This window comes from Odontesthes bonariensis, chromosome 2 (genome assembly GCF_027942865.1).
Source record: "Odontesthes bonariensis isolate fOdoBon6 chromosome 2, fOdoBon6.hap1, whole genome shotgun sequence".
NCBI lineage: Eukaryota > Metazoa > Chordata > Actinopteri > Atheriniformes > Atherinopsidae > Odontesthes > Odontesthes bonariensis.
In genome coordinates, this window is record NC_134507.1 from 5,472,071 (window position 1) to 5,484,311 (window position 12,241).

General features: G+C 41.7%; 1 protein-coding gene across 2 annotated transcripts in view; it reads right to left on the minus strand.

Moving 5' to 3' along the window:
- thada (THADA armadillo repeat containing) overlaps positions 1 to 12,241 on the minus strand; it is a 128,802-nt gene that overhangs the window by 97,107 nt on the left and 19,454 nt on the right. For both annotated transcript variants that reach the window (XM_075474637.1, XM_075474639.1), the window contains one exon: positions 2,188 to 2,297. In XM_075474637.1, coding sequence (XP_075330752.1) covers positions 2,188 to 2,297 — 110 coding nt within the window. The remainder of the gene's footprint in view (positions 1 to 2,187; positions 2,298 to 12,241) is intronic.

Below are 12,241 nucleotides of genomic sequence, written 5' to 3' on the forward strand. Positions count from 1 at the left end.
GACTGAACACAAGCAGCAGGGGAAATTTCCTAGAAGGAAAAGTGACACAATGCAAGCGTAACTGTGACTGCCTTTAACAATAAGAGAATATGCAGGCTGCCGCTTTCCATAAAGCCTAATCTGCACCAACATCGGGTTGTTCATTACACTTGAATCAGTCTACAAACATCCATTTTTTTGGCTCACATACAAGAATACAAGTGTTAAATTGTGCAAGACGGATTATATAGCTAGCTAGCTAGCTAGTTAGCTAAGATCTTTTCCTAAAACTCTTTAAGCTAAGATTATATTCTTGCTCCTACACCGCCAACTCTCCAAATAGAATAAGTTGGAGGACACAAGAACTGTGCTTAAAGAAGTAGAAAGGGAGTGATATCTCCAGACACAGTATACTAGGTTAACTGAGTTGAAACATATTACCGAGGTCAATTCACTGGAATGGAGGGTCATATGTGCAGAATGTAGTGACAACGAGCATAAATTACAATTAGCAGCAAGCTACAAGTAAACCAGAAGTAAATACATTAAAACTATTAAAAGTAATGGGCAATTGACTGGAGTAGTTAGCAAAAATGACAGATAAAAAGGGTGAAACTGATAAATAAAATCAACTGATGCGTTACTGAAATAGTAAAGCAACATCAAAAAGGTGGCTAGAAGTAACAGGGGTTAATATAGTAAGCTAAAATATAATGAAAATAGGATATCATTGAAAATATAGCGACAAGGATAGCATATATATTAAAAACTATGAACCAATGTTAAGCTAGATATACAATGGTTGGAATTCCTAAAGATAAAGGATAAAAATCCATAGAAATGTAATAAAATCGACCTATAGTTCAGCCCCATTAAAAAAAATTAAATGAAAAGATGAAAACAGACACTATATTGTTATTAAGAATAAAATCAGAAGGGGTAAGTCAGTTCCAAACGCAGCACTGTGGGAACATGTCTGACAAAACAGGTTGGGAACCGCTCCTGTAAACAGCTTAGATATAAATGCACATGTCTGACCAGGGAATTCAGTCAAATACAACAAAAAAAAAAGAGAAAGTGGAAAGAGTGAAAGGAAGTGAAAATTGGGGAAAAACGGAAGACGGAGACAAAGAGAGACACTGAAGGAGCGCAAACACAGTGGAACACACCAGAGCCAGATCCTGAGGCAGAGCATCAAAAGGCTGCGGTTAAGCACCCCGCAATCAACACCCCATAACCCAGCACAAGGTCTGCATACCATCCACACACACTGCTCTTCTCCTCCTGAAAACACACTCGCATCAACACACGCCCAGGGGAGAAAACACACACACACACACACAGTCCGGGCACTCCTACACACAACCACTAGAATGTCGCTCTCGTTACACAACACACAGAGAAGCTGGTTCCTGGACGAGAACAAAACAAGAGAGTTTTCTTTTAACCGTTCAGCGCTGGGTGGTTCAAAGTCGACAGCGCTGCAACGGTTTTGTGGTTCGTCACCTGCCGCAAGGGCCGCGGACGCTTTCCACAACCGGCAACTGAGGAGAACACAGAGGTCCAAGAAGAGTGAGAGAGATTCATTCACGTCATTCGGAATGAAAAGATTTTGCTCCTCTGGGCTGAATAATAAAAGGGATTATTTCTGGGAATTAGAGAAGTGTGGAGTTAAGTGACGAGGCAAATCAGTCTGGTATCATTAACTGCGTGGGTTTAGTGGAGTAAATGCTTTGGATTAGAAATATTTAGCCATAACATATCAGGAAAACCAAATTAAATCTAGAGAAGCAGCGAAGAAAGTGCTTTGCAGAGGAATTTTCAGAGAATCAATCCTCCAAAAAAATTTGAAAAATCCTGACACTTGCGTGATATCGACAGACATTCTAGAAAGTTAATGAGGGTTTCTTTTTTTCCCAAATGTGTTCCTTTAATTAAGTTGTGCATTTAGAATTTAAGAGAAACCACAACTTTCTAATGTTCAGTTTATTCAACCTCGTGCGTCTCCGTTGGCCGTCCAGAGGGCACCAGATAATGAACAAATGCAACTATCCACTCTCGATGTAATTACAGTAAGCCGAGATGATTTATCCACTCGCTAATTACAAGGCGCGCAGACACTCAGCGTCATGATAGAAGCCTGGATGCCTTTGGCCGTTCAGCAGTATTACCTTTCAGCCCTTTTACCCCGAATGTGAACGCACACACCTGCACAGCATGTCGGTGAGGCGTACAAAGCCCACATAAGCCAGTTCAAAGGCGCCACGGTGACGGGACTGCAGGAGCTGCTGACGGAAGTACAGGCCGACCCCCTCCACCTGTAACAGAGAGAGACAGGGAATCAGCCACCCCACCGGAAACAAGAGCAGCAACGTGTTCTGCTGGCTCTGAACGTGTACGTCTTTTAGTAGAAACGGATGTGGCCTGGTGGCATTTTAATTTTAGGAATCAATCCACAAACTTATCTGGCATTTAGTTGATAAAATGTCCATCACGTTCTACTGCAGCTAAAGATGGTTTCAATCCCAAAGCAGAATGAATTACTTAAAGGGACACTATGTAATATATTAAGTCATTTATTAGCTCAAATCAACATATTCATTCATAAATTAGTCCTCATTGGTGTAAAATTATCTCTGTAAAAAACCTCACTTATCCTCCTGAGTGCAGAATAACTTGTATGTATCTACATAGAGCGGGCAAGCTCTACGGAGGCAGCCATGTCCTTCCGGTCTATGAAAAACAACGATGTGCCGAGAGGGACAAAAAGCACTTCGAATCGTGTTTTCCCCAACGCCACGCCTGCAAGCGGAAATGACGTCATTTTGATGTCATGTCCGCCGAATGGCTTATTACTGGCGCTAATGGTAAATAGATTTTATCTCGTAAATTATCCCACTAATAATGCATTGATTGTTATCAAACTTCTGCCGTAGTACACATAGGCTCTTAACTCACAAAACGAGGCATTAGAAAGTTTGTAAGTTTACCGGGAGTTTATTTAAAAGAACACTTTCCAGATAGCAACTACACACTGCTACTAACGCTACCGCTGCGTCGACGTCACTTCCGGTAACTGCCGGAATATGACTAATTGCATTGCTTGCACACCAAAGGCTATGTCAACTTCTGTTATCTGACATGTTATCTGTCATCTGTATTTATAGTGTTGTTGTATGTGTGTTATGTAATCCTTTGTACTGTGAGTCTTGATGTCTTTTTGTTTGTATGGACTTTGAGTCTGAAGCTATAGCTTCTTGAATCTTGACACATACCGCCTGCCGTAGTTCAAGAAGTTGCAGCGCACATTTGAAAACGCGAGGCGCTAGAGAGCAAATTCATTCGACTTTGCAAAATAAAATTGCACCACTAGATAATTACATAGTGTCCCTTTAAAGTGACACGTCTTGTGCGTTTCATCCAGTAAAGCAGTAAAACAGAGTGGGATATGCGCAGCCAAAATCACAACAGGTGCATCGAGTGGTAGCCTTCCGGGGAAGCGGTCTAACATTACCTAGTGATCACATTTCAAGGGGAAATGCCCTCTTATCGCCCACATTTTTAAAACATTTCAACCAACAGCAGCAGAACTTAAACTCCAAGGGACTTATTACAAAAAGCTAAAAGATTATTTCAGCTCCTCGTTTGCATTTCTACTGAGATGTAAAGCACAGGACAGATGGGCAAAGTAATTCTATTTCAAAGTGTCAAACTGCAGAACTGATAGAATAGAAATTCAAATTAGTCAAGTAGCTCAAAAAATGTTTAATATTTACAATGATGGTATATTAATTAATAAATAAATTTGAGAAAACATGTCAGCAGTCACTGTTAAAGAGCCTTATGGCTGTGGGGACGAAGGACCTCCTGAACCTCTCAGCGCAGTGATCAAGGTTTGATCCAGCTGTATTAAATCCAAATGCAACACATTTCGACTGGTTGTGGGTGGTTTTGTTTGTCTTAGAACATAACTGCCATAAAACATGAGATTAACAATTATTTGCTCAGATGTAGGCCGCGGTTTTTTCTGTCCCTATTGGAGCTCTCCCTCCTCATTCTATCCACAGCTGGCAGCTGGCGCTCCAACAACCATTCCTCCAGTAAAAGCTAATGTTCACAGATTTTACGAGTTATTGTGGTACCAGTCGGTTCTGGGTAATCCCAAAATACATACCTCCCAATCTGGAACCTTGCCGAGGGTGAGACAATTCTCCTTGACATTTATTTAGCCCGATGGTGGAAATGTAGGGGGTCGAAGATAGGACCTCTTAAAAATCCCTGTCTCCTGTAAGAGGTTTCTACAGTTGAAGTGTAGCTTGATTTTCTCTACATTGTAGGCAAATACTCACAACATAGAACTTGACATCAACTTTAAAAATGTAAAATCCTGTACTTAGTTTAGTTTATTTGTTTATTTCATTCATCAAAAGTTTAAAAAAAAAGAAACAATAATGCAAATGTTGAATGAAAGGGGGCAGAAAGAAGCGAACTTATGTTGTCTACCCCGTTTTCAATAATCATTTTACAGATTAAATTAGGATAAGCGTCCAAGCAAAAAAGAAATGGAAAAAGAACAACAACAACAACAACAACAATAACCAAAAAAATAGCATAAAATAAGTTTAGGTGATGGCTGCTGACCATCCATCTACTCAACATATCTGCATACACCTATGAACCCATACAAACATATATACTTTCACACATACATGTACACACAAAGTCACGTGTGCACATGAATGTGAACACATACACCTATACATTCAGTGTCCCATTTATTTAACCAGCTCATATTTCTGTATCATAATAGTTTTGACAGTTGTTTTTAAATATAATGTTTGATCTTGCTTCTTTGGCTTCCTTGTTCAGACTGCTCCATAAACTGACTCCTCTCACAGAGATGCAATGTTCCTTCAGTTTAGTTCTGAATCTCGGTTTATTAAATATCTCTGTTGCTTTTAAGTTAGTGTTAATGACTTTCTCTTTTTTCAATTTTTTTCTGGATGTTAATTGGCAATACATTTTTATGAGCTTTAAACATTATTTGGAGAATACTGTTAGTCAACCAATTCCTGAAATTTCATCAACTTTAACTGATGGAATAATGGATTTGTGTGGCCTCTATAATTCTTTCTACCAGCTTTTTCTACTTAAACGCTGCGACTGACAGTTTGAGTGAGTGGTCCTCTACGAGTTAAATCAAACACGCATGTCCACATCAAACAAGGCACTAGGTACCGCCACCCTCTTAGAGGTTCACTCATTGCTTCATTATTGCTCCAAAGTGACATTTCAAGCCAAACGGCTCATCCTCAGTTGGGTTGTGATCAGTCGTTCTTGTTGAGAACCGGTTCCCAGTGTTTTTATTCCTTGGAAACGTTTGGCGATTTTGCAAACGATTCCCTTATCGATTCCAGTGGGCGCAAATGACGTCACCACGCAACGTTGCGTGGCGAGTCCAGTGCAGCCAGCAGCCAACAGTAAACATGGCGCCCAAGCGGTACAAACGCTCGAAAGTTTGATTACACATCAACTTGTAAAGTGAATATTTCACCAAAGGGAGGAAATACTACCAACATGCAATAACTATGAATGAAAGTCACGTTTTCGATCTGCTCCGGACTAACGTCGGTGAATCTGAACCCAGCAACGTTAGCAACGTTAGCATGTCCTCGGCTAACACTGCAGGTAGCTAACTAACAAACACTGCCTATCATGTTAGCGCCATTTGCCTCATTGTAAAACCTGCTGTTAGTAACGGTTAAGGTTAAATGAATGCCTTCTCAACAAAGTTGATGCTAATCGACCGGTTTGTTGTCCTTTTTCTGCAAATGAGAATCGATTAGGGAACCAATAAAGAACCGAATCGTTAAGCAGAATCGAAAATGGAATTGGAATCGTAAAAATCTTATCAATTCCCATCCCTAGTCGTTCTAGTAAAAAGCCGTTTTGCTCTACCCGTCACCTTGGTGGAATAAAGTAAGGCTAAAGAGGTCCCCAAAGAATGAGATGTGAATACATCTGCCACAGTTTTATTTTATTTATTTATTTTTTTCCCACTATGTATCAGCTTGAAAAGTCAAGGAAACAACACAGCGCTAACCCTGGCACCCAGCTCGCTCACTTGGCGCCCATGAAATGTTGGAACATTGTTGTGAAATTAACCATGTCCCAAACCAGCTTTATTGGTCAGAATATATATCGTTCAGTATCTCATTAAACTGTCCGAGGCAGGGTGTACAAGAGAGGTTTATTGACTGCTTTACCTAATCCTACTTCAGCTTTTTTCTCTTTGGCAGAGCTAAGATTCCAAACACACACACACAATTCAGAGACATCGCTTAGTTTTTAGCTCCGAGCATGTCAAGCGTGAGAGCGGCATGTCAATAGCGTGACAAGTGTGCTCAAATAAGGATGCTGAGACATCCGCATAATGGGCACTGTCAGTAAAACCATCCAGTTAGTAATAGTGTTAGCAACATTATTCTAACTATATACACACACAGACACACAACTGAGCCCTGTTTCTGCGGCAGGGTGCAAACTGGTGAGTGTGTTGCAGGTGAGGCGGCAGGGCGAGGCGGACGCAGAGCTCCAGTTCCCTGTCATTACGGCTGTGGTATCACCACCACCAGAGAAGCAGCCAGGCCCCGACTTAGTCAGGGGTGGCATGGAGGGCACAGGGAGGGGTGGCACGGGGAGCCAAAAAAAAAACAGAAGGCAAAACAAAAAAAAAAAGAAGAAGAAGAAATCCAAACACCCCCTTAAGGGATGTTGGGTTAGACAAAACATCTAAACTAACACAGACACAGACCCGCAGATGAACCAGAAATACACCAGTCAGTGTAAACTGATGTCACCGACTGAAAGCACGATGATGCATGATGATGGTTTGCAAAGAAAACACAGAGGGAACATGTGATGAAAGAGAAAGAGACTGAATGAAAAATGTGTGTACAAAGACGATGTTACACGGTAAATGCAGCGGAGAGGAAGGGCTAAGAGGGCCTTTTCTTTTGTCAAGCGAGTGGTCAGTAAACTCAACTGACCCTTCAGACCAGAGCTGGACTGAGTAAACCACAGCGGTACCAAGCCCAATGACTTATCACATTGGGCTCCTAGAGTGGACTCCCAGGACAAGGCTGACCTCACCGGAGGTAAAAATGGCAGCGACAGTCACCGTCAGATGGCCCGTGGCTGCCGGGGCCCAGACCGCTGTGGTGCTGAGCTGGCCCCAGCCGGGCCGCGATTTCGCCTATTTAAAGCTCCCCCTCCTGTGTAACGGTTTAAAACGACCGTGCGAGCTTCCTGCGAGGGGCGGGGGAAGGGTATGGTGTGGATTATTTTTATTTTTTTAGAGATCAACTTCCTGTTTGCAAACGTGCCCGTTTCCCAGAAAAAAAAAAAAAAAACTTCCATGTGTGGAGAGAGAAGTTTCCCAAGTATAATTACATGTATGGCTCAGAGCCGTGACGGTGACCCAAATAGCCAACTTCTCCCCTGACTGCCGAGGGTTAGACAGGACTCGTATGTTTGTTGTTGCTGCTGCTGGAAGCTACACGAGGAAACATAAAGCTCCAGTCTTTAAATGGTGAGGTAACAAAAAGCCAGTTTGAAATAATTCAGATTATTTCATTGCCTCATTTCTACTACGCAGAAACAAATGCTGTTACTACGAGGTAAATGCTTTATGTCGATAAAAACTAAGACGGTGAGGCGATCCATCCATTAGTGAAGCTCATGAACGCACGTCAGACGCAAGATAGTTCAACTAGAAGCAGAACTGTCCAAATATTTCTTAAATACCAAAGAACATGACAGGAAATCAGACCAAAGTCCACGTATCATGGACTCTATATCATTATTCCCGTCTTGTAAATGCCTTTTTACAACAATGTCTAAGTCAAACTCCCAGGAGGATTTTCTTCATGCAACATTTATGTCACAAAAGAAACAAAGATGTCTACCGAATATCATCCTGAAGCTGCACCACAATTCGATGTGTTTGCACCAAAAGAACTTGTAACCATCTCTACCTCTGAGAGACTCGGCCGTCTTTGAGGTGCTCTTTTTATGCCAGGTCATGTTACTGACTTAATGCTACTCAACTTAATTACTTTTCTATTGTTGTCGCACCCTGCCCTCCTACCTTCTCCGTGCATAACGGGCAGTCAGTCGTTCCTTTGAAACAAATGTGTAACTCTTCATGTTTCCATCTTTGACGCCCTTAATGACAACTTTCCTACAACACTCTTTTCTACAAATATCAATGAGATAACACCCGACCACTAAGCCTTTGTGCTTGGAATCACCTTCTAAATTGTAAGCTAGTTACCAGACTGTTTATTGTTCAAGGAACACTAAAGTTTTCTATGTGGTGAGCGGCAAAATGAGACCATCTGCAGCGCGCATTGAATATCTGAAAAGTATGTGAGGAGCAGATTTTTTTTTAGGAACATTACTTAGAATTTAGAATTTAGTCAAATAAAATAGTGTTAAGTAAATACGGCAAACTACCGTACAAATGTATACAAAGCATTCCTATTGTGTTCATAGTTCTGTGTGTGTGTGTGTTCCTCTTTGCCACAGAGCATGCCATAGTAATGATCCACCTACCCTTCGTTACCAGGGTAACAACTGATGTAGGCATAGCTATGCCAAATAAATATCAGAACTGTCAAACTCCAGCTGACCATCTATGTCGGTGGTCTGTCTCACACACACACACCTAAAGCAGTACTTCATAGCTTCATAGCTTTAAATTAACTCACACTTATAATAATGTTTTTTTAAAAAAGGTTTTTAGTATGTTTTTCTGAGGCTCCACTGGAGCCCAGCTGTGGTGAATTGAACAGGCCAGACAGTTTAGAAAGACAGGGACACATTTGTCCAAGACCTTGCCACAATTCTCAGAAAGAACGGGATAAATTGCCCAAATCCAGGTGTGCAAGGCCTTTAGAGACGCAGCCAAGATGAGTTCAAGCTGAAACGGCTTCCGAAAAATCTCTTATGTACCGAATAAAGGTCAACTGTACTTTTACATAGGCGCTTTCACCACCGAGTTTTAGTATTTTTTTGATGTGGACAAACGTACGTTTTACACACTTATAATAAAACAGGTGAAGGAGACTTTCTGAAAGGATTCCACAGTATTGTACCTGAAGCCAATAAGTTGGCATACACACATAACTACCAAGGCAAAGGCGACTATCCACAACCTCCCTAACTCAATGGCCAAAAAAGAAAAAGATAATTGCTCCCACTGTGTCACCCGGCAACAAAAACACGAGCAGCGCTGCCAGCGGGGCCGACCGGGATGTCACACTGGGTGAAGGCTAAGGACCGCAGGTCGTGCTGAGCTCCAACACGTGTTGGACGACGTTAGGTTTTTGGTCTCACAAACACAACTTTGCTCAGACATGTCATCGCTGCGGTAGGGCAAAATGACTCCGTCCGCATAGACTCTGCCTGACTCAGCTTTCCAAACACTGGTGATCACCAAACTGACCGTTAACGCTAACAAACGCACCATGAACTGATGACAGGCGCTAAAGTCGGAGAGGGCAGAAGTTCAGATTCACTTTCCCTGCCTGCTCCAGAGCATGAGTTTGTTAAGCCACTGCTTCTGTAATAAGAGCCACTACCATCATTACCAGAGACAATATAATATCTGTGATATCTCATATTACATTACATTACGGTCATTTTGCAGACGCTTTTATCCAAAGCGACTTACAATAAGTGTGTTCCACATCGGTAGGCAAAAGAAGTTCAGGTCCCAAGAAATCATAAGTGCATTTCCTTCCAAAACCAAACGCCTAACAGCATAACTAGTGCTATAGTAAGTGCAGTAAGTTAGGTACCGAGACACATGGGAAGACAATTTAAAAAACAAATAAGTGCGTAAGAAGCTTGGACGAAACAGGTGATGTCCTAAGAGGGCGGATCTGGGTAGTGTTTCCTGAAGAGATGGGTTTTCAGCCTGCGGCGAAAGATGGGCAGCGACTCAGCTGTCCTGATATCAGTTATCTGACTTATGTCCAAGTCAGATAACATGCAGTGGTGTCAAGGAATACCTGAACATCCACTCTCAGCTTAATATAGCAAAAAACAATGAGGTTCAAACAGTTCCCTCCATTGCTGGCTCTCAAACTTCCTCTTAAGTCCAATACTTTACTGTGTTTTTAAGCCCGTAAAATAATTTTACAGCGTCAAAAAAGCAGCTTTTTTCACGAAAAAAGACTTTCCTGGCATTTTAGTTTGATTTATGACTACTTTGATTTGAAAATATTTCTTTCAATTAGCAGTTCACATTTGAACGGTACACACTCCCAGCCTCCTCGTTTTTCATCTCCACCCAACTTCTTTTAACTACAATGTCACTTTAATCACATTGTCATTTTAATTTTATCAACGCCCTATTTTTTTATTTTTTTATTATTATTATTATTTTTTTATATGCTAAATATTTTATGTTTTATTTTCTTTTTCTTTGTGATTCCATTTTGTGATTTCTGGAAATAATTCATTCTTATGCACTCAAAACACATAGAGACTGAGGTGCACTGGACTGAGAATGACTCAAACAGGAGACCTGCGTTATAGACCAGTCCAAGCCGCAGATAGGCTGCGCAAAAACTACTTGGAGAAGGATAGAGTTTCATCAGTCGCGTTATGGCCACTTCAGTCACCCGATCTCAACCCCACAAAACCCGCTTGGGATGAGCTTGCCTGGAGGGCTCAAAAAGAGTTTGCAGAGCACCATTAAAGCCAACGAGGGGCTCATTTCAGGGCTCTAAGACCCAATGTGTGTGAACTTTGAACCTTTACGTTGACTTGCATCGTTTCCTTCAGCACATTTTTGCATTTACGGGCAACATGAGCCGCTTTCGGACTAAGAACGGCGTTCTAAGAACGGTTCTCCTCGAATTCCGTTCTGATAACTGTCCTTCCCCAGCGGAACTGTTTCAGTTTGCATTCGCACATGAGTCGGGACCTGATAGGGACTGATGCGGCGCAGCCGTCTGCGTCAGTGACGTGTTACTTTAGCGCCACATTCAACAACAAAACAAAAAAAACCCTGCGAAAAGTAAGGAGCGAAGAAAAAAACACCACAAAGAAGCTAACATGGAGAGCGGGGGGGCCACCGTGTTCATAGTCTGCATGATGGTGATATTAATCATGGACGATCACATCGGGCGTCTAATATCAAGGCTGCAAGAGCTCACAGAGAGAGTCAGGAGATACTTTTTCATTTCATGAAGTAAGAAAGGAGAGCAGAGCGCTGCAGACAAAGGAGACAAAGTGTAAGTTTAACTTCTTAAACACCCGCCGGTTGTGTCTGTGTCGTATGAGGAAACATTTCAGCCGTGATAGCATGACATGGGGCGTAGCTACCGACCACCACACACCTCCATCAGATTCGTTCTATAGAACCATGAAAAGACCCAGTGATACAGTTCCTGTATGTGCGAATGCGGGAAAAAACGGCGCCGCGGATCAAAAGGTTATTAGAACTGCCAAAGGTTCCTACAGTCCGAAAGCGGCTACTGTCATTAAATTGTACTTAAACCAAAACTTTACAACAAAACTTAAAAATCCTAAAGTTTTCAAACTATATGGCACTGTGGAGGGATTTGTCCAAATCTAAAGTATGTGCCATGATGATATCGTAAAGAAACTGTGTAACATTCTGAATAAATATGCCTATGCTTTACGCTGATGGGCAGGACTTTCTGGATAGATTCTATAAATCCCCTCTGGTCTGAGAACACCTGGGGAAGCCCTATGAGGAGCTGCAGGGTGTTGCTGGGGGAGAGAGATGTCTGGGTTTCCCCTGTCGGGACCCGTTGCCTGCATGATCCGTATTCAGATAAGCGGAGGAAAAAATTAGTGCTGGGCGAGTTAACTCGTTATTATCGTGTTAACTTGTTAATTATTTAACGCCGATAAATATTTTATCGCGCATTAACGCAGGATTTATTATTGTAAAAGTCTGTTGAATGCATCACATTCACACAGTTACAGCAAACACCACGAAGCATGGAGTAATAAAATAAAGATAAACTAGCAGGTAACATCACCGCTACAGGTGTGAAGCTCACGGAGCTAACCGGCGCTACTTCCTGTTTTACTTGTTTCAACATAAAAGCACGTATTTCAAAATAAATTAAAAAAAAAAAAAAAAAACCTCCGGCATTTACAGCCAAGTTGAATTGTCTTCTCAGCGTAGTAGTTCCAGTCTAAAATATCACTTAAAGGC